Here is a 26,490-nt window from a genome sequence, read left to right as displayed (position 1 = left end):
TGGGTGCCTATAATCCCAGCTACTTGGGAGGCTGAGGCAGGAGAATCACTTGAACCTGGGAGGCAAAGGTTGCAGTGAGCTGAGATAGTGCCACTGCACTCCAGCCTGGGCAACAATGAGACTCCGTCTCAAAATAAATAAATAAATAAATAAATAAATAAATAAATAAATAAATAAAAGTTTCATGAAGCCCCTCCCCTATCAATGTTTATATTGAAATACGTATTCCAATATTTAGAAACTAATAACTATTTAAGATACCATAAATTCCAGGATTGGTAACTGCAAAATTGTTGGCAAAAATATATCATGGTTCTTTGTTGGTCTGTTAGGTTTCTACTTTAGTAAAGCATGAGGATTTTGCAGTCAGATTGCCTGGATTCAGACAGCAGCTCTACCACTTACTAGCAGTGTTACCTTGAGGGAAATTACTTATCCTTTCCCTGTACCTCAGGAGACATTAAATGGGTTAATATAGATAAAGCACTTAAAATGGTGCCTACCATATAGTAAGCCCTCAAAAATATAAATTGTTATTTCTAAAATATTTGATGGTAATTTTAGTGAAGATTAAATTTCTACACTATAAAGTTTCTAATTTCATTGATAAAAATGGGGTATTAAGATATCAGATAGTCTGAAATAATAGATGGATGAATGAATGATCTGAATTTGGAATTCTGAGAGGTAAAATGAGGAGTTCAATGTTAAATGGCTTATCGGGGGATTAAAAAGAAACAAAAGAAAAAACGAAGCCAGGCGTGGTGGCTCATGCCAGAAATCCCAGCATTTTGGGAGGCCGAGGCGGGCGGATCACCTGAGGTCAGGAGTTCAAGACCAGCCTGGCCAACATGGTGAAACCCCACTTCTACTAAAAATACAAAAAAAAAATTTAAAAAACTACCCAGGCATCGTGGCACATGCCTTTAATCCCAGCTACCTGGGACGTTGAGGCAGAAGAATCTCTTGAACCTGGGAGGCGGAAGTTGCAGTGAGCCGATACCGTGCCATTGCCCAGTGAGCCTGGGCAACAGAGCAAGACTCCGTCTCAAAAAATAAATAAATAAATAAATAAAAATAAAGATAAAGAGAAAAAAAGTCAAGGCTAGGAATTCCATCCACAGACTTCTACTTTATGGTTCTTTCCACTTCTCTTTGTAGCTTTACAAGTCATCTCTAGGAATGTAAAATACATAAGTGCTATGTAGCTCAACATATTATGAAAATATAAGTGATCCACAAGAGTGTAGCTAAAACTGTTGTTAGTGAACAGTTACTCTGATATTCTAGACAGGGAAACTATCCTTTAAAAACCAAAGACTTGACTTGCAATGTAGTTTTGGTGTTTCCCAGTTTCTGCCTGACTTTGCACCCTGAAAATGGCCCCAGAACAATGACAATTAAGCCACAGGGATGACCACAAACAATTTGATGAATTTTCCAGAATGCTTAAAAAGAAACTTGCTTGGCACAGCCATACTTTCCAACGAACCCACTTTAAAGTTTTCACAGTTTACAATATCGGAAATGACCTCAGGGTCAGGCATTTGTCAGTTAATGACCTGTTGGGCTAATGGCCTTCAGCTTTGCCTTGGGCACATAAGTCTTCCAGTAGGTCATTAGCTGCCAGAAAAGGGCTCTTCCCAATCACTATTGCTAAATAAATAAAATTTGCTCCTGGGCTAAGACCCTATAAACCAACTTTGGCTTAGACTAAGTAAATTTTTTGTTGTGTATTTACAACTTTAAGAATTTAAGAAAATGATGGAAATGCTAAAACCAAAATTACATTAACATGACTGAGCTATATGTGGCTATCCATGAGAAAAGTAGTCACATAGACTCTTTTGGATAAGCTTAAATTTTCTTTTGCTTATGGTATTCAAATTCAGTTGAACCTCACACCATGGTTGGCCATGAAAGACAGAAATATATTGACTATGGCAATATTATATATAATACATTTAGCAACCTTGATTTTTGTAAATCCCATTTCCTACCTTCCAGAAGTAAAATTAATTAAATCAGCCTTCCCCCTCCATTTTCATGGACATAAATTGCTAGTTCTTCAAAGCCAGAGCGAGAAAAAAAATCTATTTTCAGGGTTAAGTTATTCAGTAATCTTCTTTTCCCTTTCTAATGATCTCACCTGAGGAACTTTCTGAGTTAGGAGTTTGCTAAGTACTGGGTGGATGGACAGCTGATTCCTGCCTTTGCATCTGCGGCTGCCTGACTGAGTATCTCTTCTCTGCCTATCCTTTCTTCACTCCAGCAGGCTTGTACACTGTGTCTCTTTCTGTCCCTACCCAAATCTCATGTTGAACTGTAATCCCCAATGCAGGAGGCAGGGCCTGGTGGGAGGTGTTTGGATCATGGGGGCAGATCCCTTACGGCTTGGTGCTGTCTTCACAATAGTGAGTGAGGTCTTGGGAGATCTGGTAGTTTAAAAGTGTGTGGCACCTCCTTCCCATTGCTACTGCTTTCACCATGTGATGTCCCTGCTCCCACTCTGCCTTCTGCCATGATTGTAAACTTCCTAAGGCCTTCCTAGAAGCAGAGCAGGTGCCAGCTCCATGCTTCCTGTAAAGTCTGAAGAACCATAAGCCAATTAAACCTGTTCTCTTTACAAAATTACCCAGTCTCAGGTATTTCCCTCCCTCCCTCCCTCCCTCCTTGTCTTCCTCCTCCTTCTTGTTCTTCTTTCTCTCTTTCCTTCTTTCTTTCTTTCTGATGGAGTTTCACTCTTTCACCCAGGCTGTAGTACAGTGGCACAATCTCAGTTCACTGCAATCTCTGCTTTCTGGGTTCAAGCAATTCTCCTGCCTCAGCCTCTCAAGTAGCTGGGATTATAGGTGCCTGCCACCATGCCCAGCTAATTTTTTGTATTTTTAGTAGAGATGGGGTTTTGGCATGTTGGCCAGGCTGGTCTCGAACTCCTGACCTCGGGTGATCAACCTGCCTGGGCCTCCCAAAGTGCTAGAATTACAGGTGTGAGCCACTGTGCCCAGACCGTCTCAGGTATTTCTTTATTGCAATGCAAGAACAGCCTAACACACTGTTCACAACTCGGTTAATTTCACCTCAGGTAATCTCTAAAGTGTATATACATCCTCTTCAACCTTCATCCTCCAGTTTTCTATTCTTTCTCCTTTTACTTATTATTTCAGAAAAAATTGCCACTCACCTTCTTGACTTATACTTTCTCCTTTCAAGAAGATATAAACCAAGGATCTTCAAGTCGAGAAACATCAGAGGAAAGCATGATTTCTCTCGTGCTAAGAAAAAGGAAAACTGTGAGCCAGGCGAGATGGCTCACACCTGTAATCCCAGCATTTGGGGAGGCCAAGGCAGGCGGATCACGAGGTCAGGAGATCAAGACCATCCTGTAACACAGTGAAACCCAACCTCTGTTAAAAATACAAAAATTAACTGGGCATGGTGGCACATACCCATAGTCCCAGCTACTCGAGAGGCTGAGGTAGGAGAATCGCTTGAACCCGGGAGGCAGAGGTTGTAATGAGCCAGGATTGTGCCACTGCAACTCCAGCCTGTGTGATAGAATGAGACTCTGTCTCAAAAAAAAAAAAAAAAAAAAGGAAACTTGGCTGGGCACAGTGGCTTAACGCCTGTAATTCGAACACTTGGGGAGGCCAAGATGGGAGGATCATTTGAGCCCAGGAGTTCAGCACCAGCCTGGGCAAGATAGTCCAGCCTGGGCAAGATAGTGAGACCTTGTCTCTATTACAAAAAATAAATAAATAAAAATAATTAAAAAAAATTTAAAAAGGAATATTAGAAATTAAATATGCATTAAAAATCAGTATCTACCCTCATCCTCTTATTAAACCTAATTTCCCTTTATATGTCAACATTTAAAAATGATTTAACCAATATTTCTTGTTCAGTTTGTTTTCCTATTTTGTTTATTTGCTGGTATTATAGAACACAGATTTTTTTTTTTCTTTTTAAAAAGGGTGTCCTTGGCCGGGCGCGGTGGTTTATGCCTGTAATCTCAGCACTTTGGGAGGCCGAGGTGGGTGAATCACGTGAGGTGTGGAGTTAAAGACCAGCCTGGCCAACATGGCGAAAACCCATCTCTACTAAAAATACAAAAATTAGCTGGGCGTGGTGGCAGGCACCTGTAATCCCAGCTACTCGGGAGGCTGAGACAGAAGAATTGCTTGAGCCCAGGGGGTAGAAGTTGCAGTGAGCCGAGACTGAACCACTGCACTCCAGCCTGGGTGACAGAGCAAGATTGAAAAAAAAAAAAAGGTGTCTTTGAATGCCAGGCATATTGAAGAAACATGTAAGCTGCTCTTGCTCCTTTTCCTTGTTGTCAGGTTTCTGCTTTGATACCCAGAGAAATGTCAATTTCACCTGATGGCATTTAACCTTCCTATGCCAAAAAGCTACTACGTTCCATTGTCTTGTGGCTTCAAAATGGGCAAAGTTCCAGGTTTTAATATTATTTAAAATTCATCTTATTTCTAGTATAATTTGCACATACTAATCATTTATTACTTTCACTTTAAAGACCAAGGAAGCATGATCAGAAAATGGATACTGTCTCTGTTTAACATGTGACTATAATAGCAAATAAGAAAAAAAAGGACAGAAGCTAATTTTGGGATTCTTAAATAATTTTATGATGCCATTTTGACTTTTCTATTTAATTGATACGGAGACAGTCTCTTTTGCTGTTATACTGTATGACACCCCACTTGCCACCTTCTGCATCACTTTACCCTAGTCATGCAAATCTACACTTGAGTGGGTTACATGTATAAAAAATACATACACTTGAATGTCAAACTAAAGAGCCTAAAAGATATTAAATAATTTCCACAAGTAAAATAGTGTAAGCAAAACCATGAACACTATCATAATAATGCCTATTTTAAATGCATAAGACAGGGAAAAACTTAATACATGTTTTTAGGTTTCAACTTAACATGAATTTGGAAGTAAAATTAATACAACAGATAAGACAAACACAAATAGACAATAGTGTCTTTATTAAACTATATAGATGGTGTAAAAGGAGATTTATATGCATAAATTGAGCATATTTGTACAAACAAAACACTTCATTGTAAATAACATATTTATGCCTTTAGGAAAACAAAGTTAACATAAGGAAATACATCAGCTATGTAAAGAGTACATCTGTGCCACTGGTTATCCAGAAGTATAAATCACTAATGCTTAATAGAACAACCTCCAGAAATGACATCATGACAATGCTCTTGGGTGTTTAGACAAGATACAGGCTGACTCACAGTCTCCAATCTGATATATAGCAATAGGTCCATTAAATTAAAATGACTGCAAAGAAAAAAAATAACGTGATAAATTCCATTCTTTAAATACTAGGCTTATCATTATATATGTAAAGTAAAAGACTATTTTCAAAAACAAGATGACAGGTAGTAATCCACACAGTCTTATTTGCACTGTGGCTTAATCCTAAATACAAACCCAGTCTAAATAAATACAAAGACCAGAGGAAGCCTGTTAATGGCCAGCTAGATTTCGAAATTATAGTACTTCTCCATTTCATGATTTCCCTTCCAATTAGTCAGCATGTCTCACTGATAGCTTGCTGCTCAAACACTAGAATTTTAGATTCTGGCATGACCACATCACTACAGCATCCAGTGATGTTCTACATGGACACAATATAGAGCAACTTATCCCAATGGAATCAGGAAATGTATGATTTAAAAAGAGGCATTCTGAGACCTTTTAGTCCAGGTCTTTATACAGTGAAGTACTAAAATAAAAAGTTGCCCTTATGTTCCATAATTGAAAACGAATGAAAACCCAAGCATTAATTTTTAAATTCACTCTTGAATTAAAAATCTTGTTAATCTGCATTTATGTGACTACAGCTATAATGGTAAGAAGGCAATTACCAGAGGATTAATAAGCCAATTTCTATACTTGGAGATATTTAAAAATCTAAGTATTGGCCGGGCGCGGTGGCTCAAGCCTGTAATCCCAGCACTTTGGGAGGCCGAGACGGGCGGATCACGAGGTCAGGAGATCGAGGCCATCCTGGCTAACACGGTGAAACCCCGTCTCTACTAAAAAATACAAAAAACTAGCCGGGCGAGGTGGCGGGCGCCTGTAGTCCCAGCTACTCGGGAGGCTGAGGCCGGAGAATGGCGTAAACCCGGGAGGCGGAGCTTGCAGTGAGCTGAGATCGCGCCACTGCACTCCAGCCTGGGTGACAGAGCCAGACTCCGTCTCAAAAAAAAAAAAAAAAAAAATCTAAGTATTAACCTACGGCAGTTACTTTGAAGACCCCTAATATCTTCAGGGAAAAGCCAAAGGGAAAATAATTGACTCTGCTAATTTTACCCTTGGCAATTATAAAACAGCTCTGAATTTCATTTGACTGCAGAACCCTTCATCTAATGGCTGCCCCATGAGAAGTACAGAGATAAACACATCATATAGAAATTCAGACAAGAATCGAGTAGCACAAGACAATGACAAATTGGTAGAATGAATAAGTCATAAAAAATTAAAGTTGCTACAAATATGCCAACTTTAATTACCAAGTTAAATATACATCCTCAAAGAAAAAGCAGGCTGTCACTGTGAAAAAACAGTGACATATTATAAACAGAAATTCTGTATTAAGTTTTGCCTGTTTCCTCTTGCTGTGGTATCTATTTATGTTGCTATTGTTGACAAATTTTCTTTCTTATAAAAGAAAACTAAAACATCATTAAATAGAATCTAACTTTACCAAGACATTAACCATATGTAGAGATAAGAAAACTTGGCCGGACATGGTGGCTCACGCCTGTAATCCTAGCACCTTGGGAGGCTGAGGTGGGTGGATCACCCAAGGTTAGGAGTTCAAGACCAGCCTGCCCAACATGGCAAAACCCCATCTACTAAAAATACAAAAAATTAGCCGGGTATGGTGGTGGGCGCCTGTAATCCCAGCTACTTGGGAGGCTGAGGCAGGAGAATCACTTGAACCCAAGAGGCAGAGGTTGCAGTGAGCCAAGATCACGCCACTGCACTCCAGCCTGGGTGACAACAGCAAAACTCTGTCTCAAAAAAAAAAAGTTTTAATACAATACTACTCCAAAGAAATATTTATTGCCACCTCCTCCTTCCAAAAAACCCATAGTTACTATAACACTTAATCAACTTAAGCTTCTGGGAGCTCATTTGATAAAATAAGTCCTCTTTTGAGATATAACTTCCCTTTCCTTAAATTATTCTGATGAAAATATTGCCAAGTATTAAATGAAAGAAACTGGCTCTGAATATGGGAGATTTGCTTTATCAAAGGGAATTCCTGACTTTCAAGAACTTTAGTAATTCACAGTTTCCTCAGTTTAAAATACTGTGCACCTGATTTGAAAATCATCTATTTATGATTAAAAGAGAGATACTAAAAGCCTTGATTTGAAGATCAATTACAGAGCCTGGGCATGGTTCTTAAGGTCTTTCACAAAAAGTGAACCCCTAAGGCTTTTTTTTTTTTTTTTTTTTTTTAAATTGACCTGGTAGAGCCTTCAATGACCCTTTGAAGAACAAGGTGCAAAAGATTCACATTTGAGATTAACAGGAGGGCTGCACAGAATAAAGCCTTCAATTCAACATACAACTATCAAATTCAGAAAAAAAAATACCATAGCCTAAAAAGGAAAAAATTCCTCACCAGAGAAAGGTTGATAAAATGCAAATTTAAAGGTGTAAACCTGTGCAGAGACCATGAAGGCATGGGGCTCACTGAAGGGGAAGGAAATGCCAGATCATTCTTATTTCAAGAAGCTTCAGGCTGAATAGTTGCTTGGATATGCTAAGTTTTTCTTTTTCTTTTTGTAAATCAAGTAGTGCTACTGAAATCCAGTGCCTAATGGAGCAGATGGTGGAGGTCTTAGACTCTGGAACATTTATAGTGATGCTTCTGAATGCAAAACACCAAGAGTGGATTTCACAGGCTGTGAATCTGATTTGATTTTGATGAGAGTAAAGCTTCCATTTTCACTGTACTTGAACCATACTGAAAAAAAGCATGTGTGACTGACACAAGCTAGCTAAGAAAAAGGAACATGTTAAATACCAGTCCCATAAAGGGAAGCAGTTTAAACAAGTGATTATTTGTTTGTATCATTTAACATGATTATGTTACCACCATTTTAACCTTATGTAAGATTTCATCAAAATAGTTCAAAGTTAAAACGAATGATTGCAGAAAACAAATAGAAATTTGTCTAAAGGCAATGAGTCTTGGTTTTCTAAGATGGGGACTATACCGAGGCAAATTACCAAAATGTGGACCTAGGTACTATCAAGCAATAGGTTCAGAATATCTCCTCCCCTCAGCTTTGTAGGTCTAACCCATGAACGGCCAGCCTGTGAAGCTAGAGCTGGTCATGTGCAGCTCAAGGTGTCCAGACACTATGTCTGACCTGCACTTTATGAGGCCTCTTTCTTCTCCAAACAAGGGCTAAGTTTTATCACAGACCACTGCAAATATGGTGAAAAGGAAAGATGGATGATACAGTCTGTGAGTCCCAGGGGCAAAGAACCACTCACCTTCCATTAACATGTGAATTCCAGTGAAGGAGAGAATTTAGTGGGACCCATGGAAGTATACTATATGCATAAAGGAGAGAGAAATTTGAGATGAAAAAAATAGAATTGGAGAGAGACATCAGATTCTCCCTCTCTCTCTCTGTTTTTTTTTTTTTTTTTTTGAGACGGGCTCTATTGCCCAGGCTAGAGAAAGAGTGGTGCATTCATAGCTCAATGCAGCCTCCACCTCCTAGGCTCAAGCAATCCTACCACCTCAGCCTGCTAAGTAGCTAGGACTAACGGCATGCACCACCATGCCTGCCTTTTTTTTTTTCCTGTAGAGACAGGGTCTTGCTATGTTGCCCAGGCTGGTCTCCAACTCCTGGGATCCAGCTATCCTCCCACCTCCATCTCCCAAAGTACTGGGATAATAGGTGTCAGTCACCATGCCTGACCAAGATTCTCTAATAGTCTGCTTAATAGGATCAATTCATTTTTTACTTTAGCTTTTTAAAAAATATGAATATAAATTAGATATTAAAGGTACCATACTACTTTCTCCCTTAAATTCAGCAGGTCTACCTCATATGTGCTAGCCAAAAATGCAAACACATGATGAGAAGGTAGGGCAGAATGTTACTTGTCTTCTAGTATCTGTTATCTGTATCTTCCAGATTTTTGGCTGGATCCATGATGATCTACAATAAAAATTACATTTTCTAGCTTCCTTTACAGCTAGGTATGGCTATATAATTAAATTCTGGTCAACAGGATGTAAGCAGAAAAATCTCATATAACTTATGAGAAAGATCTTTAAAGTATGAATATTATATAATTTATCATGCAAACTGGGACACAAGAGTAAAAAGAAGCGCTGAAACAACTAAAATTTTATACTTTTTGAAATATGTATTTATAAACAAACAGCTGATTTTATTAGATTGGTGGACTCAACTGGTTCTATTCAAAAACTATTTTCAAAAATAAAATTTCAAAAGCAATAAAGATAACATACATGTGCATACAATAAAACAATAATTTCTTTATACTGATTATCTGAATATTTAAAAATAACGAGAAGAATTATTATTGATGTATATTTACATGGTTTAATCCATTTCTTAGCCATATCTGTCTCTAATATTGTGTCATTGGCATTTTTCTGAAGAATGTGTTCATTAAAATATGGTATTTAAAAATAAACCTGCCCGCAATATTTTTCACAGTTGCAGTTTAACATAGTTAGTTTGGAATTATTGATACTTTCAATTATGGAGAAAATTCTCTTTCTATACATTCTAAGTTACCTGATAAGTTCAGAGTAAATTTGCTAAATGGAGGACAGAATTCTAATTTTAAAAATATTGAACAGTATAAATATTTCAGTCCAAATATTTTTAGAGGCACTTTCTTTTTGCTTCCATCAGAGTATCTTACTTTAACAGATTTTTTTTCTTTTTTTTTTTTTTTTTCAGATGGAGTTTCGCTCTTGTTTCCCAGGCTGGAGTGCAATGGTGCAATCTCAGCTCACTGCAACCTCCGTCTCCTCGGTTCAAGCGATTCTCCTGCCTCAGCCTCCTGAGCAGCTGGGATTACAGGCATGTGCTACCATGCCCTGCTAATTTCAGGGTTTTGACATGTTGGTCCGGCTGGTCTCGAACTCCCGACCTCAGGTGATCTGCCCACCTCGACCTCCCAAAGTGCTGGGATTATAGGCGTGAGCCACTGTTCCCAGCCTAACAAATATTTTTATAAGACAAAACTTGTCAAATAAGTTGTCTCTATAATTCTTTTCAATGTTTTGCCAAATTTAGATGCTGCAAAATCTAGGCCTTCTCAATCTCACTTTGTGTGTGTGTGTGTGTGTGTGTGCGTGTGCAATTTATTCAAAGTAGGAGCACCACCAAGATTCTTCCTGCAAGGTGAGACATTTCAAATCGCAACTACAGAACTGAAAATTTTAATCTTGTATATCGTTTGAGTTCCTACTGTCTATATCATTCCTTCTTTGCTTTTGTAGGGAAAAATTCTAATGGAAGCTTTGTTTTGTTTTCATTAATTGTAATTCCCTAAAAGTCTCATGTAGTGTTGTGTTTATTGAATACTTGATTTAAGAGTCTCAACTGATGTTGAACAAAATGCTGCCAAATATTATTTTTTTTTTTAATTTTTTTTTTGAGACAGAGTTTCACCCCGTCACCCAGGCTGGAGGTACAGTGGTGTGATCTTGGCTCACTGAAACCTCCAACTTATGGGTTCAAGTGATTCTCGTGCCTCAGACTCCTGAGTAGCTGGAATTACAGGCATGCACCACCACACCTGGCTAATTTTTGTATTTTCAGTAGAAACAGGGTTTCACTGTGTTGGCCAGGCTGGTCTCAAACTCCTGACCTCAAGGGATCCGCCTGCCTTGGCCTCCCAAAGTGCTGGAAATACAGGCGTGAGCCACCGCACCCAAATGCCACCAAACTTTTGATGACCCATTTAGAATAAGGTTCAATACCACTGTTGGGGGCACAGACTGATTTATAAAGATTTCTAAAATCTGATCAACGACAGACAATAAAGAGAAAAGGCGGCTGGGCACGGTGGCTCACGCCTGTAATCCCTGCACTTTGGGAGGCCGAGACGGGCGGATCACGAGGTCAGGAGATCGAGACCATCCTGGCTAACATGGTGAAACCCCATCTCTACTAAAAAAAAAAATACAAAAAACTAGCCGGGTGAGGTGGCGGGCGCCTGTAGTCCCAGCTACTCGGGAGGCTGAGGCAGGAGAACGGCGTAAACCCGGGAGGCGGAGCTTGCAGTGACCTGAGATCCGGCCACTGAGCTCCAGCTGGGCGACAGAGCGAGACTCCGTCTCAAAAAAAAAAAAAAAAAAAAAAAAAAAAGAGAAAAGGCACATACTGCTCTGTTGAAGTGTTTTTTTTTTTTTTTTTTTTTTTTTTTTTTTTTTTGAGACAGAGTTTCGCTCTTGTTGCCCAGGCTAGAGTGCAATGGCGCCATCTCGGCTCACTGCTACCTCTACCACCCGGGTTCAAGTGATTCTCGTGCCTCATCCTCCCAAGTAGCTGGGATTACACGCATGTGCCACCATGCTCGGCTAATGTTTTTTGCATTTTCAGTAGAGACGGGATTTCACCATCTTGGTCAGACTGGTCTCGAACTCCTGATCTCAGGTGATCCACCCACTTCAGCCTCCCAAAGTGCTGGGATTACAGGCATGAGCCACCGTGCCCGGCCTGAAGCGTATTTTTTATCTGACATCAGCTACAACTCCCAGATCTTACAGTGCAGTGACTGTGACTATTCAGATATTTATAAATTTTGATGTAACAATAGCTTCTACTAAAATAGAAGACTTTTGGTGCTCATTTAGATGTAATAATCAATTGTGTGCCACAACCAATGCCAACTACTCCACGGGTGGCTTAATGTAGTAAAAAAACATTGTTTTTACCACAACACTGTGCTTCACCAAAATTTGCACTTCTATTGTTACTATAAACTAATAATTATATTTTCTACATTGAACTTTTATTTATTTATTTTTTGAGACGGAGTCTCACTCTGTTGCCGAGGCTGGAGTGCAGTGGCACAATTTCGGCTCACTGCAAACTCTGCCTCCCGGGTTCACGCCATTCTCCTGCTTCAGCCTCCCAAGTAGCTGGGACTACAGGTGCCCGCCACCATGCCCAGCTAAGTTTTTGTATTTTTAATAGAGACGGGGTTTCACCGTGTTAGCCAGGATGGTCTAGAGCTTGTGATCTCGTGATCCGCCTGCGTTGGCCTCCCAAAGTGCAGGGATTACAGGCTTGAGCCACCGCGCCCGTTCTTTCTATATTGAACTTTTAAACTGAATTTCCAATCTCACTCATAAAGGCTTTATGTTTAACAGAATATACTTCCAAAAGCTTTACCTTAATCCCATGAATGAATGGAAAGAAAAAATTGAAACCATTTGTAGAACTAACTTAAATGATATACTTATTTGAAATACCTGATGACACTGAACTAAAACTGGAATTAGTTAACTGCTTTCATAGTTCTTCTGACAATGAAACAAAAGAACTATTGCTTCCCTTTTCCTATATACACATAAACACTTGTAGTCGATAATTAGTGAAATCACTTAGAATAGTCATTTCTCTAAATACAAGTTGTGTTGCAGAGTGGTATGGATATATACCTTCTGCAGCTGCATAAAGTAAATCCTGATACTTCTTTGACAGACTTTACTCTTCTTGTTTTCATGTGGTCAGTGATACCACTATGGCCTCCACAGTGGTTAGTAAATGTCAACAAACATTTTTTTCAAGTTATTAATATACATTCCTTATTAACTTTCTTAAGAAAAAAAATCAATACTTAAAAAATGAAGCACATACTTTTAGTTTTTTCAGTTTACTGCTGCCAAAAAGATTTACTGCAAAAACTAAGTGTTGCCAAGCAATAAAATAGTTATAGATTTACACTGTACAAGCAAGTGTGCTCAGTCTACGCTATACTTGCTCCCTAGCAGAGCTGATCAGCCTTGATTTCCCATATATATTTTACAGACACCCAAACCTATAATTTACTGTTTCCCACTGAACTTATCAACTGGTACCTGGTGGCTTTGTGACTCTTGCAGGTCACGCATGGGCTACAGTACAATTGGGTGACACACTACACAGCCAGCTGGGGCAGCAGCATCAAAACTTCTCCCACCACCTGATACAGGAAACAGTTAGCTGCCCCTAGACATTTGTGTCTGAGTGTACTTTACTGTATTAGCAATTGCCCTGCATTCTGTCCTTGACTGGGAAGTATTAGTTCTGCCTGAAAGGGTTGGGAAAAGAGATGTTATTTCTGGTATCTTTCAGATTTCCTAACAACTTAAAATGAAGCTGGGCACAGTGGCTCATGCCTGTAATCCCAGCACTTTGGGAGGCCAACACAGGAGGATTTCTTGAGCCCAGGAGTTCAAGACCAGCCTGGGCAACATGGTGAAAGGCAAAAGCCCGTCTCTGAAAAAAAAAATACAAAAAATTAGCCGGGTGTGGTTGTATGCACCTGTGGTCCCAGCTACTTGGGACACTGAGGTAGGAGGATCGCTTTAATCAGGGAGGCTGAGGCTACAGTGATTGCACCACTGCACTCCAGCCTAGGTAACAGAGTAAGACCCTGTTTCAAAAAAGAAAAAAAAGGAAAAAAGGACAACTGATAATGAGAACTCTCTCCACTGTGTAAGGGTCTCACAATACTATTATATTACACTACACAAAAACAAAAACAGAGGCTGGAAGTACTAAGTGGGGAATCTACCAAACTCATCCCAACTTATTCTAATATAATTATTAGTAATAATTCTCTGTTAAAAAATGAAAAATCCAGGACAAATGCTAAATCAGATGAGATCCCAGGATAGCTGGCTTACACTGGGACTCTGCTTTAGCAAACTAGGATGTACACTGATCCAACCTTCAAGGGAAGGAGACCTGCCCTTTTATGTCCTTCCTCCTTCTATTGACTGGAGGGAGGCCATAATGGCAACTGCCTCAGGCCATGATGTGGTAAGATAAGGATGGCAGAACCGTAAGATAGAAGGAGCCTGGATCCCTGACTTTGCAGAATCACTACACCAACTTTTGACTGCCTACTCCTAGGTGATTTTACATGAGAAAAAAAATAAATTCCTATCTTATAGGGCACTGTTACCTTATAATCAAACCTAATCCTAACTGATATAACAAGAAATACCTCTATAACCCTTCCATAAAGCAGGTTGGCAATATGTATCAAGAATACTAAAAATGTGGCCAGGTGTGGTGGCCTTAATCCTTGTAGTGGCTGGGATTAATCTCATACTGTAATTGCAGCACTTTGGGAGGTTGAGGTGGGAGGATCGTTTGAGGCCAGGAGTTCAAGACAAGCCTGGAAAACACAGTGAGACTCTGTCTCCACAAAAAGTTTTTAAAAATTAGCCAGGCATGGTGGTGCCTGTAGCTACTCAGGAGGCTAAGGTAAGAGATGGCTTGAGCCCAGGAGTTTGAGGCTGAAGTAAGCTATGATTATGCTACTGCACTTTATTTTTTTATTTTTATTTTTATTTTTTTTGAGACAGAGTCTCACTCTGTCGCCCAGGCTGGAGTGCGGTGGCGTGATCTCAGCTCACTGCAACCTCCCAGGGTGGAGTGCAGTGGCTCAATCTCGGCTCACTGCAACCTCTACCTCCTGGGTTCAAGAGGTTCTCCTGCTTCAGCCTCCCGAGTAGCTGGGATTACAGGCATGCGCCACCATGCCCAGCTCATTTTTTATTTTTTGTAGAGACGGGGTTTCACCATGTTGGCAGGCTGGTCTCGAACTCCCGACCTCAGGTGATCCACCCTCCCTGGCCTCCCAAAGTGCTGGGATTACGGGAGTGAGCCACCGCACCCGGCCTTTAGCTTGGGTGATAGAGTGAGACCATGTCTCTATAACAAAAGGAAAAAAAAAAAAACAAAAACACTAAAAATGTTTAACCCTTTGAACCACTTCTAGGTCTTTATCTTAAAGAAATAATCTGGAATAAGGAAAGTTGATATGCAAAGATCTTTATTGAAGATCTACTTATGATAGTAAAAATAAGAAGCAACCTCAATGTCCAACAATGAGGAATTTGTTAAATAAGAGGTATTATATCTAAGTGATTGGATATTATAAAAAAAGTTATAACCATGGGAACATGCTCACATCATAATATTAAGTAAGAAAAAATAGGCAGGATTAAAAAAACCTTATACATAGCAAGTTCTCATATATATTACAAAAAAAATTACATATATAAAGGCATTAATGAACAACAAAAAAAGACTACAAGGAAATACATGAAGATATAAACCAGCAGTGATTATCTCTGGATAGTGGGATTATAGGTAATATTTACTTATATTTTCTTTGAAGATTTAACCCTATTCTATAATTAATAATTTCATCCATAATCAGAAAAAAAAATTACTTTCAAAACTCGTTCCTAGCATTTATGCTTTGCCTGGTACTAACACTGCCATCATCATGTTCATCACAGTTTTACTGTTTACTGAGCATGCACATGAGGGGAGTTGGGGCAGGAGGACACACAGACCTGCGGCTCCAGCAGCCAACTAATTGCTGCCTGAAGCCATTCAGGTACAACCAAACCCTGCCCATTTTTACCTTGGTGTTCTGTAGCAGAGCAAGTCCATTGCAGGCATTTGCTAGAAGAAAGTCTCCACTCAGGATAGCAATTTTGTTTCCAAATTGCATGTCTTTCAGTGGACCATCAGATGATTGCAACTCATTTAAATTTACTATCCCACGATGTACAAGGAGAGCAGTATGAATAAGCTCTGTGATCTCTGCCAAACTTCTTTGACTAAAACATAAAGGTAAGATTTGTTAGAGTATCAAGAATACCGTTTTATCACTAATGTCTGATTTCAGTTTTCAACAATAAAATATTCCATAGGTTGCCACCCACTTTTTTTTTGGGGGGGGGTATTATATCTTTCTAATGAAGCTTTAAATAGAGGCCTCTCTACTGAGCAGTTTGGGATCTGTAAGATCTTGACACCTTCCTTCTCTGTAATACTCCTCACTCTTCCCCACAAGTCACTAGGATATCCCAGATAGAAGTTGGCCAGGAGGGCCACCCTCCACAGCTCCATTTAGACACTGTGCTCTCGGTATACTTTCCTCATGCTCATAACTTCAAGATTTCTGAGACTCCTTAGTAGTGTCTAATGGAATTCCAATTTAAGTGAGAATATAATCCGTGCCAGATACTAGTCTAAGGGCATTATGTACATTCTCTATCACTCTCTTTTTTTTTTTTGATGGGGTCTCACTCTGTCACCCAGGTTTGAGTGCAGTGGTGCAATCTCAGCTCACTGTAACTTCCACCTCCCAGGCTCAAATAATCTTCCCACTTCAGCCTCCTGAGTAGCTGGGACTACTTGGTGTGTGACACCAAGCCTGGCTAACTTTTGTATTTTTGGTAGAGACAGGGTTTTGCCATGTTGCCCAGGCTGGTCTTGAACTCCTGAGCTCAGGTGATCCACCTGCCTCGGACTCCAAAGTGTGAGGATAACAGGTGTGAGCCACTGCTCCTAGCCACATTATCTCAATCGTAAATGCAAAGCTATGGGGTTTACAGAGATAAGTACAATATGGTTTCATCCTTCAAGGACTTTTTAACTTTCAGAATAAGAATGAAGACAAAAACCTACAGTAGCAAATAATATAGAGAAGGCCCCTGAGGAGCTTATAGTATAGAACTGTATTACACGGCAATTTCAGCAGATGTTTGTTCCTTTTTATATTTTTCTGTAGTTTGTATATTTTGTACCATGACAAAAGTATTACTTTTATATTCAGAAAAAAAATCAACAGGTAATTACTAAAAATTTAAACATTATCACAACTTCATGATAGGTATTATTAACCTCTTTTAATAGGTGAAAAAATTGTGCACACAAGTAAAATGACTTTCCCAAGAGTACACAGTAATGTAGATCTGAAAATCTGTTGGTATCTGCTACAAATGGCCCCATGTGAGTCACGTCTTTTGGTTTCCAAGGTCCTGCATGATCCCCTTCCACGCCTGGCAATGTGACTTGCTTTGGCCAATAGGACATCAACAAACAGTACACATGGAAGCCTGATAAGTGCCTATGCAACTGATAAGCTTTTCGCAGTCACAGGAGTTGCATGACCCCAAGCAGAAGAACCCTCAGGTCAATCCACAAAATGGTAGTGTGTTTCAAGTCACTAAACTGTATGGGTGATTTGCTATGTAGCAACAGATATCTGATACAGAAATGATATATCTAGAAGTGGAGTGTTTGCTTTGAGTCAGAAAAATGAGACTGGGAGGCAAAGGCTGAAGGAATGGCAAACTCTTAGTGGAAGCTGGAAAGCTACTCAGCTACAAGTATAAACTATATCTTACTAGAAAGGGAAAATAGGCCAGGTGCAGTGGCTCATGCCTATAATCCCAGCACTTTGGGAGGTCCAGGTGGTAGGACTGCTTGAGGCCAGGAGTTCAACATCAGTCCAGGCAACATAGTGAGACCCCATCTCTACAAAAAATTTAAAAATAAAAATTAGCTGGGTGAGGGAGTGCACACCTGTAATCCCAGTTACTTGGGAGGCTGAGGTGGGACAATCACCTGAGCTCAGGAGTTCAAAGTTACAGTGAACTGACTGCACTATTGCACTCTAGCCTAGGCACAGAGTGAGACTCTATTTCAAAAAAAAAAAAAAAAAGGAAAGAAAAGAAAAGGAAGCTCAGAAGGCAGAACCACGAACAATGGAGAAGAGTGAATTCGAGAACCATTTCCAGGGAAAAGAACTGAGCCCTAATCAAGAAACATTCCTTGCTCCAAGATAGAGTAGGTGGCCCAGATATGTGCCCAGCTGGATTTCAGAATTGCTATAGATTAGTGACTGCTACGTACCTCCCATTTCTCTCTCTTTTTAATGAAACTGACAACTGTGGTTATCTTCTTTCTGATTCACTATTGTATGTTGGATAGATGGTGGTGTGTGGGTGGGGGGAGGGTAGATAATTTGTTTCTTTATTTCCTAGGTCCCTGATTGAAGAGGGGCTGCACCCATGGAACCACATCCATATGGAGACCTAACAGAAATCATGAGATCAGGGACTCTGAGCTTGATGTCATAAAATGGATGAGACTGGGGTCTTGGGAGGTGGTATGTTTTGCATATGGAAGGAATGTGAAACATTGGGCCTGAGGGCAAACTGTGGCAGAGTGTTACACCAAGTTACACTTATCAGTCACATCCTCTAATATCCAAGCAATGTATAATCTCCTTGATTGATGCTGAGTTTGACCATGTGACTTGTTTGGTCAATGGGACATCAGCAAAAGAGGGACAAACAGGCTTGATAAGTGTTTTTGCATTGGGGTTTACCCTCATGGAATGCTAACCTGAGACTACAAGTTAAGAAACCTAATCTAGCCTCTTTGAGAATGAAAGACAACATGGAGAAAGGCCCATGTTGTCAAGCCCAGCCCCCTGCACATTTACCGGGTAAACACAGCCACATAAATAAATACAGGAGAAACCAGCAAAGGAACAGTCCAGCCAAACAACAGAATTATGAGAAATAAGTTGGTTATTGTTTTAAGCCACCAAAGTTTGGAGTAGTTTGTTACACAATAGACAACTAACAGAGACTCCAAACCCCAATCTTTTTCTACTAGATTAGGCTGCCTCCCACATGTGCCCATTGAAAGATTCTATCTTTCCTTTTTTTCTGTAGACCTCATCTGTGTCATAAAAGCTTTAAAAAAGTTTCCTTGAAGAAGCTAAATTTGAGAGGGGCCTGGAAAGGCAAGTAAGATTTCCATAGCTGGAGAAAAAGGGCAAAACAAGAGTAGGGCTTGAGAACTCCAGAATAAGAAAGACCATGAATCATGACATAGAGAAGGCCAGAGCAGAAAATGTGACCAAAGGTTGAAGAGATCAGTTTGGCTACAGTAAAGGGACTGTGTGGATAAGTGAGAGATAGGAATTTTGGAGCTTGGTTATAGCAGGTGAAATGGTCTATATTTTATTACACAGGCAATGTTTTGAGATGAAAGGATGATACATATTTTTTAATAACTTAGGAAGAAGATTGCAAAAGTGATACATAGAAAAACCTTAAATAAGTATCTAGGGAAAGTAGGGATATGGGGTGGGGGAGCTATTACAAAGGTCCAAGGAAGATGCAACAAAAGGCCTTGACCTAGGACAACTGCCTTAGACATGGAGAGAAATAAACATAAAATAATCAGGCCAGGTAATCAGGCTCATGCCTGTAATCCCTGCACTTTGGGAGGCCAAGCTGGGTGCATCACCTGAGGTAAGGAGTTCGAAACCAGCCTGGCCAACATGATGAAACCCTGTCTCTACTAAAAACAGAAAAGTTAGCCAGGCATGGTGGCAGGTGCCTGACTAATTTTTGGGAGCTACTTGGGAGGCTGAGGCAGGAGAATCGCTTGAACCCAGAAGGTGGAGGTTGCAGCGTGCTGAGATTGTGCCACTGTACTCTAGCCTGGATGACAGAGCAAGACTGAATCTCAAAATAAATAAATAAAATAAATAAATAAATAAATATAAAATCATCAAATAATATATGAGAGTCTTCTCTCAAAAAAAACCAGACTGGGCCGGGCACGGTGGCTCAAGCCTGTAATCCCAGCACTTTGGGAGGCTGAGGCGGGCGGATCACGAGGTCAGGAGATCGAGACCATCCTGGCTGACACGGTGAAACCCTGTCTCTACTAAAAAATACAAAAACTAGCCGGGCGAGGTGGCGGGCGCCTGTAGTCCCAGCTACTCGGGAGGCTGAGGCAGGAGAATGGCGTGAACCTGGGAGGCGGAGCTTGCAGTGAGCTGAGATCTGGCCACTGCACTCCAGCCTGGGCGGCAGAGCGAGACTCCATCTCAAAAAAAAAAAAAAAACCAGACTGGCTTAACAGTTATAATAATCACATAAAGATACAATTAAAAGAACTAAACAACTTGGCATTATCAAATGCCAAGGAAAATCTCATGTCTAATTCATTTCCTTTGTTAAAAAAAATTAAGAGACTATGTAAAGATGACCCAGTAGACATATTGTACTTGATTACAAATTTGGGGAGTAGAGAAAGGAAATTAATCAGTGAGTCAAATAGCATCTAAGAGTAAATTCATAGTTTAGATTAAAATCTCATTATATCCCAAAGAAAATCACTAAGAATGGAGGCTTAAAAGACAGTTGAAAAGTTAACAGACGACATTTTTAAAAAATAGAACATTTAAAATTACCTTTTAAAAAGTGACTAAAAGAAAGGAATAAAATTGTATTTTATTACTACCCTGCAAATGATTTCTAGTTTCTAAAACTATTCACTGAAAAAAGTCCATATTGTCACATTTCACAAAAATCACATAATGAGATTATGGGAAAGCATAAAAGTAAAAAGGGTTAAGCATTTGGACAAGTTTTTCATGCAGTTCAGCTTATGAAAGAAAGTAATAACTAGGTAAGCAAAAAGTGGTGTTTTGGATTACTCAAAGGATGAAAATGAGTGATTTTGACATCTATAGTCATAAAACAGCATTCATTAAATAAATAGCAACTTTTAAATGCCACATGGCCAGAAACAACAAAAACAATGGTATGCAATAATAAAAGTGAAAGCCCATCATTTTTACAGTGTCTGCCATTTAAAAAAACCTTTCATTTATATGATCTACTTGTGATTCTAATTATAGAGGTCTGCAGAGGTTAAACACTTGATCAAGAACACTGAGTTTATAAAAGGCAAAGCTGGAACTCAGAGCCACCTTGTCCTACTAACAAATGACAATTTAAAATGTTTAGCTGGGCACAGTGGCTCACGCCTGTAATCCCAGCTCTTTGGGAGGCTGCGGCAGGAGCCTCAGGAGTTTGAGAGCAGCCTGGCCAACATGGTGAAACCCCTTCTCTACTAAAAATGCAAAAATTAGCTGGATATGGTGGCACATGCCTGTAATCCCAGCTACTCAGGAGGCTGAGGCAGGAGAATCGTTTGAACCGGGGAGGCAGAGGTTGCAGTGAGCCGAGATCTGCACCACTGCACTCCAGCCTGGGCAACAGAGTGAGACTCTGTCTCAAACTGAAAATAAAAATAGAATAAAATGTTTATTTACCTAAGGAATAGTAGCTGGTTGGGGAGGGGGAATAAGCCGAAGTCACAATATATGCCACAAATTTGTCCAATTTTCATTCCTAGTTTTGAAGCAACATGGAAGGGAATGTTGCTAGGAAAAAATTATATTAAGAACAGGCTTAATTCTTTTTGTTTACAGTAACTGGGGAAGGTCAAGTTGTTTGACTTCATCAGAATGAAATCAATAGTTTTAGCCTAATCAGGAATCTGGATAACAGTTCTACTTCTGCTTATTACATAAGACAATTCATGGGCAAATCCCTTAAACTCAGACCCTTGGGTCTTCTTGCCCCTGAAAGGAGGGGGACTGGAGAAACACATCCCTTCCAGTCCCCAAATTATAAGATTCAGGGATTTTTAAAAAAGAGTTACCTAAACTGGCAGTTAATAGTTAAAAAGATTTTAAAAATACCTACTTTTCTATAGGAAATAGGAGTGAAATGACTAGTCTTTAAATCTATCCTGTAATTTCACTATCTAGTCCTGTGCTCTCAGATTCTAAGATTTTATCACCAGATAAGTAACTCTGGATCATATTTTGCAAGAGTCCAATTTAGTATATGTCAGAGAAGCAGTGACAGTATGAAAAAATTTGAGAAAAGTTTCTTCTGGTGATCTTATTCCTATTTTAGCTACCCAAAGCAACCTATTAAACTTTCAATGCACTGGATTTTAAAAAAATTATCTTAAATAAAAGTCTTCATGCCAATTTATGTATATATATTTCAGTACTCTTGAATATTTCTCATGCTTTTTTTTTTTTTTTTTTTGAGATGGAGTCTCGCTCTGTCGCCCAGACTGGAGTGTAGTAACATGATCTTGGCTCACTGCAACCTCTGCCTCCCAGGTTCAAGTGATTCTCATGCATCAGCCTCCTGAGTAGCTGGGATTACAGGCGTGTGCCATGATGTCCAGCTAAGTTTTTTGTATTTTTAGTAGAGACAGGGTTTCACCATGTTGGCCAGGCTGGTCTTGAACTAATGACCTCAAGTGATCCGCCCACCTCGGCCTCCCAAAGTGCTGGGATTACAGGCCTGACCCACCATGCCGGGCCTTCATGCTAACTCTTGATTAGAAAATAGTCACAAATAAATACAACTTATGTTAAGTAATCAGAGTAAGAAAGTAATTACCATATTGAAAGATTAATCAATGTTTTTATAAGATTTTTCATCAAATCACTTTCTTTCCATTATATGTTAAAAAACTTCATCTGCTTTTGATCTGTCCACTTTCCTCCAAAGCTTCTCAAATTTTTTTAGCATCCTAAGCTTCAGAAATCAGGGTGGCAGACATTGCTGTTAATATTTGCCTATCCATTCTTTCCTGTGTTTGCGCCACTGCACTCCAGCCTGGGCAACAGAGACCCTGTCTCAAAAAACAAACAAACAAACAACCCAAATTGTTACTTATAATAACTTGAACTCTCTTCAAATGTTTTGCATTTAAGTTGATGTTAAAATAGAAGAGTTAATTGTGTTTTGCCACTAAGACAAGGGAGATAAAAGACAACGGAGCCTGCTTTCTCTCTATCTTCTTTCCCTCCCTTTATTCTTTTTGAGAGGTTAAAAAAATTCAGAAAAGTACATACCCTTGACTACATTTGGAGTGGCAATGGTCCTCACTTAAAAAACTTACCTCCTCATGATCCCTTTCAGCTAGATGTGATCATGTGACACAGTCTGGCCATTTAAATGTAAGCACTAGTCTACCAGGTGGGGTTTCTGAGAAATCTACTGAGTTCCTGATATAAGGGAACAGATTCAGTTGGTGTACACCTTTGACATTTTGGGCTTACCTATGTTCCCTGTCTGGAATATGGCCCAGCTACCTGGAGGCACAGTAGAGACCTAAGGATCCTAAGAGGGCTCCCAACCCTCTAAACCTCCTAAAGAGGGTTGGGGGCCCTCCTAAAGGTTTAACCCTCTTTAAGCACGGTAGAGCAAAAAGAACTTTGAGCCCCTACTGACTTCTTTGAGGGCTGCAACAGCTCTGATGTGTCCACCTCTAGACTTCTTGTTATCTGAGATAAACACTACACTCTTTCAAGCCACTGTTTGTTAGAGTCTTGTTATAAGTTTTGTTAGAGTCTTGTTATATGCAGCCAAATACATTCTTAAAAGATATAGTCAATAAAAATTGTGACAATAAAAATAATAGACATCTCATGTTCATAAGTCTGCACTCTGGTTTCATTCACCTAATATTATCTCTCAGAGACAGTCCTGTATCATTCAGAAGTAGAGGATCTCCTTTTACTATTTAACATCTCTGCTGAGGTTCACTGTATAGAAAGTACCATACAACTTTTGGGGCTAAAGGGTTTGTGATCAATATATTTTTGTTTAAAGACTTTTTAATAATCAGCCCATGTGTAACTTCTTTAACTTTCCCAAAATTGACTCTTTCTTCTGTGTGCGAAAGCCTTTGAATATGGCTCAGTCATGTATCAAATTGGACTGCAATTATTTCTTTAGCTATCTCTCTCCCTGCCACCCCCTTCCCTCACTATACAGTAAATTATACTACTCTACTTCCCTGGGCTGCCTATAAATATTTGTTAAATGAACAACTCTCTACTTAGCAATTAATTAATTTTATTTATTTATTTATTTATTTATCTTTCTTTCTTTCTTTTTTTTTTTTTTGAGACAGAGTCTTGCTCTGTCACCCAGGCTGGAGTGTAGTGGTATGACCCAAACTCACTGAAACCCCCACCCCCTGGGTTCAAGAAATTCTCCTGCCTCAGCCTCCCTACTATGTAGGATTATAGGCATGTGCCACTATGCCTGGCTAATTTTCGTATTTTTAGTAGAGACGGGGTTTTGTGATGTTGGCCAGGCTGGTCTCGAACCCCTGACCTCAGGTGATCTGCCCGCCTCAGCCTTCTAAAGTGCTGGGATTAGAGGTGTGAGCCACCGTACCCAGCACCATTAATTTTTAAAGGCTATAGGGCATCGCTATCATTCTTAGTTTCAAAAGGGAAGGAGTGACAAACTAAAAAGTAGGGTTTATAGAATCAGAGTTGGAAGTGACCCCAGAGGTCAGTTAGTCTCTATGTATCCCCCTACAGGGATGAGTGATAACTACTTCACAGGAGCCATGTCAGCTGATGAACAGTTTTTATTTGTAGAAACAGGGTCTCACTCGGTAGCCCAGGCTGGAGTACAGTGGCGTGACCATGGCTCCCTGTAACCTCAAACTCCCAGGCTCAAGTGATCCTCCTGTCTCCGCCTTCTGAGTAGCCAGGACTACAGGCACATACCACCATACTTGGCTGCTTTTTTAAAAATTATTTTTTTGGGCCAGGCGCGGTGGCTCATGCCTGTAATCCCAGCACTTTGGGGGGCCAAGGCAGGTGGATCATGAAGTCAGGAGATCGAGGCCATCCTGGCTAACATGGTGAAACCTCGTCTCTACTAAAAGAAAAATACAAAAATTTAGCTGGGCATGGTGGCGGGTACCTGTAGTCCCAGCTACTCGGGAGGCTGAGGTAGAAGAATGGCGTGAACCCAGGAGGGGGTGCCTGCAGTGAGCTGAGATCCTGCCACTGCACTTCTGCCTGGGCAACAGAACAAGATTCCGTCTCAAAAATATATATATATATATATATTTTTGTAGAGACAGGGGTCTCCCTATGTTGCCCAGGCTGGTCTTGAACTCCTAAGCTGAAGCAATCCTTCCACCTCAGCCTCCCAAAGTGCTAGGAAAACAGCTGTGAGCCATCGCACTCAGACTGATAAACAGTTTGGCTGGGTGTGGTGGCTCACACCTGTAATCCCAACACTTTAGGAGGCCAAGGCCGGGGAGACTGCTTTGCCCAGGAGTTCAAGATCAGCCTGGGCAACACAGGGAGACCTCATCTCAATGAAAAACGAAACGAAAAAAATTAGCCAGGTATGGTGGTGTGTGCCTGTGATTCTAAGCTACTTGGGAGGCTGAGGCAGGAGGACTGCTTGAGCCCAGGAAGTTGAGGCTGCAGTGGGCTCTGTTTGCAACACTGCATTCCAGCCTGGGCGACACAGTGACACCCTGTCTCAAAAAAAAAAAAAAAAAAAAAGAAAAAAACCCCACCAAAACCATTCCTTATAATAACCTGAAATCTCTTCAAATGTTCTGCATTTAAGTTGATGTTAAAATAGGAGAAGAATTGGCTAGGCGCAGTGGCTCATGCCTGTAATTCCAGCACTTTTAGGAGGCTGAGGTGGGCAGATCGCTGGAGGTCGGGAGTTCGAGACCAGCCTGACCAACATGGAGAACCCGTCTCTACTAAAAATACAAAACTAGCTGGGTGTCATGTTGCACATCTGTGATCCCAGCTACTTGGGAGGCTGAGGTAGGAGAATTGCTTGAACCCGGGAGGCAGAGGTTGTGGTGAGCTGAGATAATGCCATGGCACTCCAGCCTGGGCAACAAGAGTAAAACTCCATCTCAAAAAATAAATAAATAAAAATAGGCCGGGTGCGGTGGCTCATGCCTGTAATCTCAGCACTTTGGGAGGCCGAGGCAGGCGAATCACCTGAGGTCAGGAGTTCGAGACCAGCCTTACCAACATGGAGAAACCCCATCTCTACTAAAAATACAAAAAAATTAGCTGAGCATGGTAGCGCATGCCTCTAATCTCTTCAACCCGGGAGGTGGAGGTTGCAGTGAGCTGAGATAGTGCCATTGCACTCCAGCCTGGGCAACAAGAGCAAAACTCTGTCTCAAAAATAAATAAATAAATAAATAAATAAAAATAATAAATAAAAATAAAATAAAATAGGAGAAGAATTAATTGTGTTTTGCCATACAGACAAGAGAGATAAAAAGACAATGGAGCCTTCTTTCTCTCTCACTAGCCAGCTTCCTTACCTCTTTTCTTTTTGAGAGGTTAAAAAAATACAGAAAAGTACAGAGAATAATATTTACATAATCAGAGAATAATATTTACATAATCTTCCACTTAGAAATAATAAATATTTACACTTTGTTATTTTTAACAGCTTTTAAAAATGCTTTTTTAAAATTTTGGGCTTTTAAAAATACTGTTTTTAAATTTTGGGAATTTTCAAACATACAAAAGTAGAAAATATTGCATCAAGAACCTCTGTGGACCCATCACCCAGCTTTAAAAGTTGCTAACTGGCTGGGTGCAGTGGCTTACACCTGTAATCCCAGCACTTTGGGAGGCCGAGGCGGGCGGATCACCTGAAGTCAGGAGTTCGAGACCAGCCTGGCCAACATGGTGAAA

General features: G+C 40.1%; 1 protein-coding gene across 7 annotated transcripts in view; it reads right to left on the bottom strand.

Annotated features, from left to right (window-relative positions):
• PDSS2 (decaprenyl diphosphate synthase subunit 2) overlaps positions 1-26,490 on the bottom strand; it is a 297,668-nt gene that overhangs the window by 100,464 nt on the left and 170,714 nt on the right. For 6 of the 7 annotated variants that reach the window (XM_005552232.5, XM_045391303.3, XM_074037382.1 and 3 more), the window contains one exon: positions 15,724-15,922. In XM_005552232.5, the coding sequence (XP_005552289.2) occupies positions 15,724-15,922 (199 nt within the window). Of the gene's footprint in view, positions 1-5,000; positions 5,326-15,723; positions 15,923-26,490 lie in introns of those variants that run through there. The other variant, XM_074037384.1, reaches the window with a different exon arrangement.

This window comes from Macaca fascicularis, chromosome 4 (assembly GCF_037993035.2).
Source record: "Macaca fascicularis isolate 582-1 chromosome 4, T2T-MFA8v1.1".
Lineage (NCBI taxonomy): Eukaryota > Metazoa > Chordata > Mammalia > Primates > Cercopithecidae > Macaca > Macaca fascicularis.
This window is presented reverse-complemented; position numbering and strand designations above follow the sequence as displayed.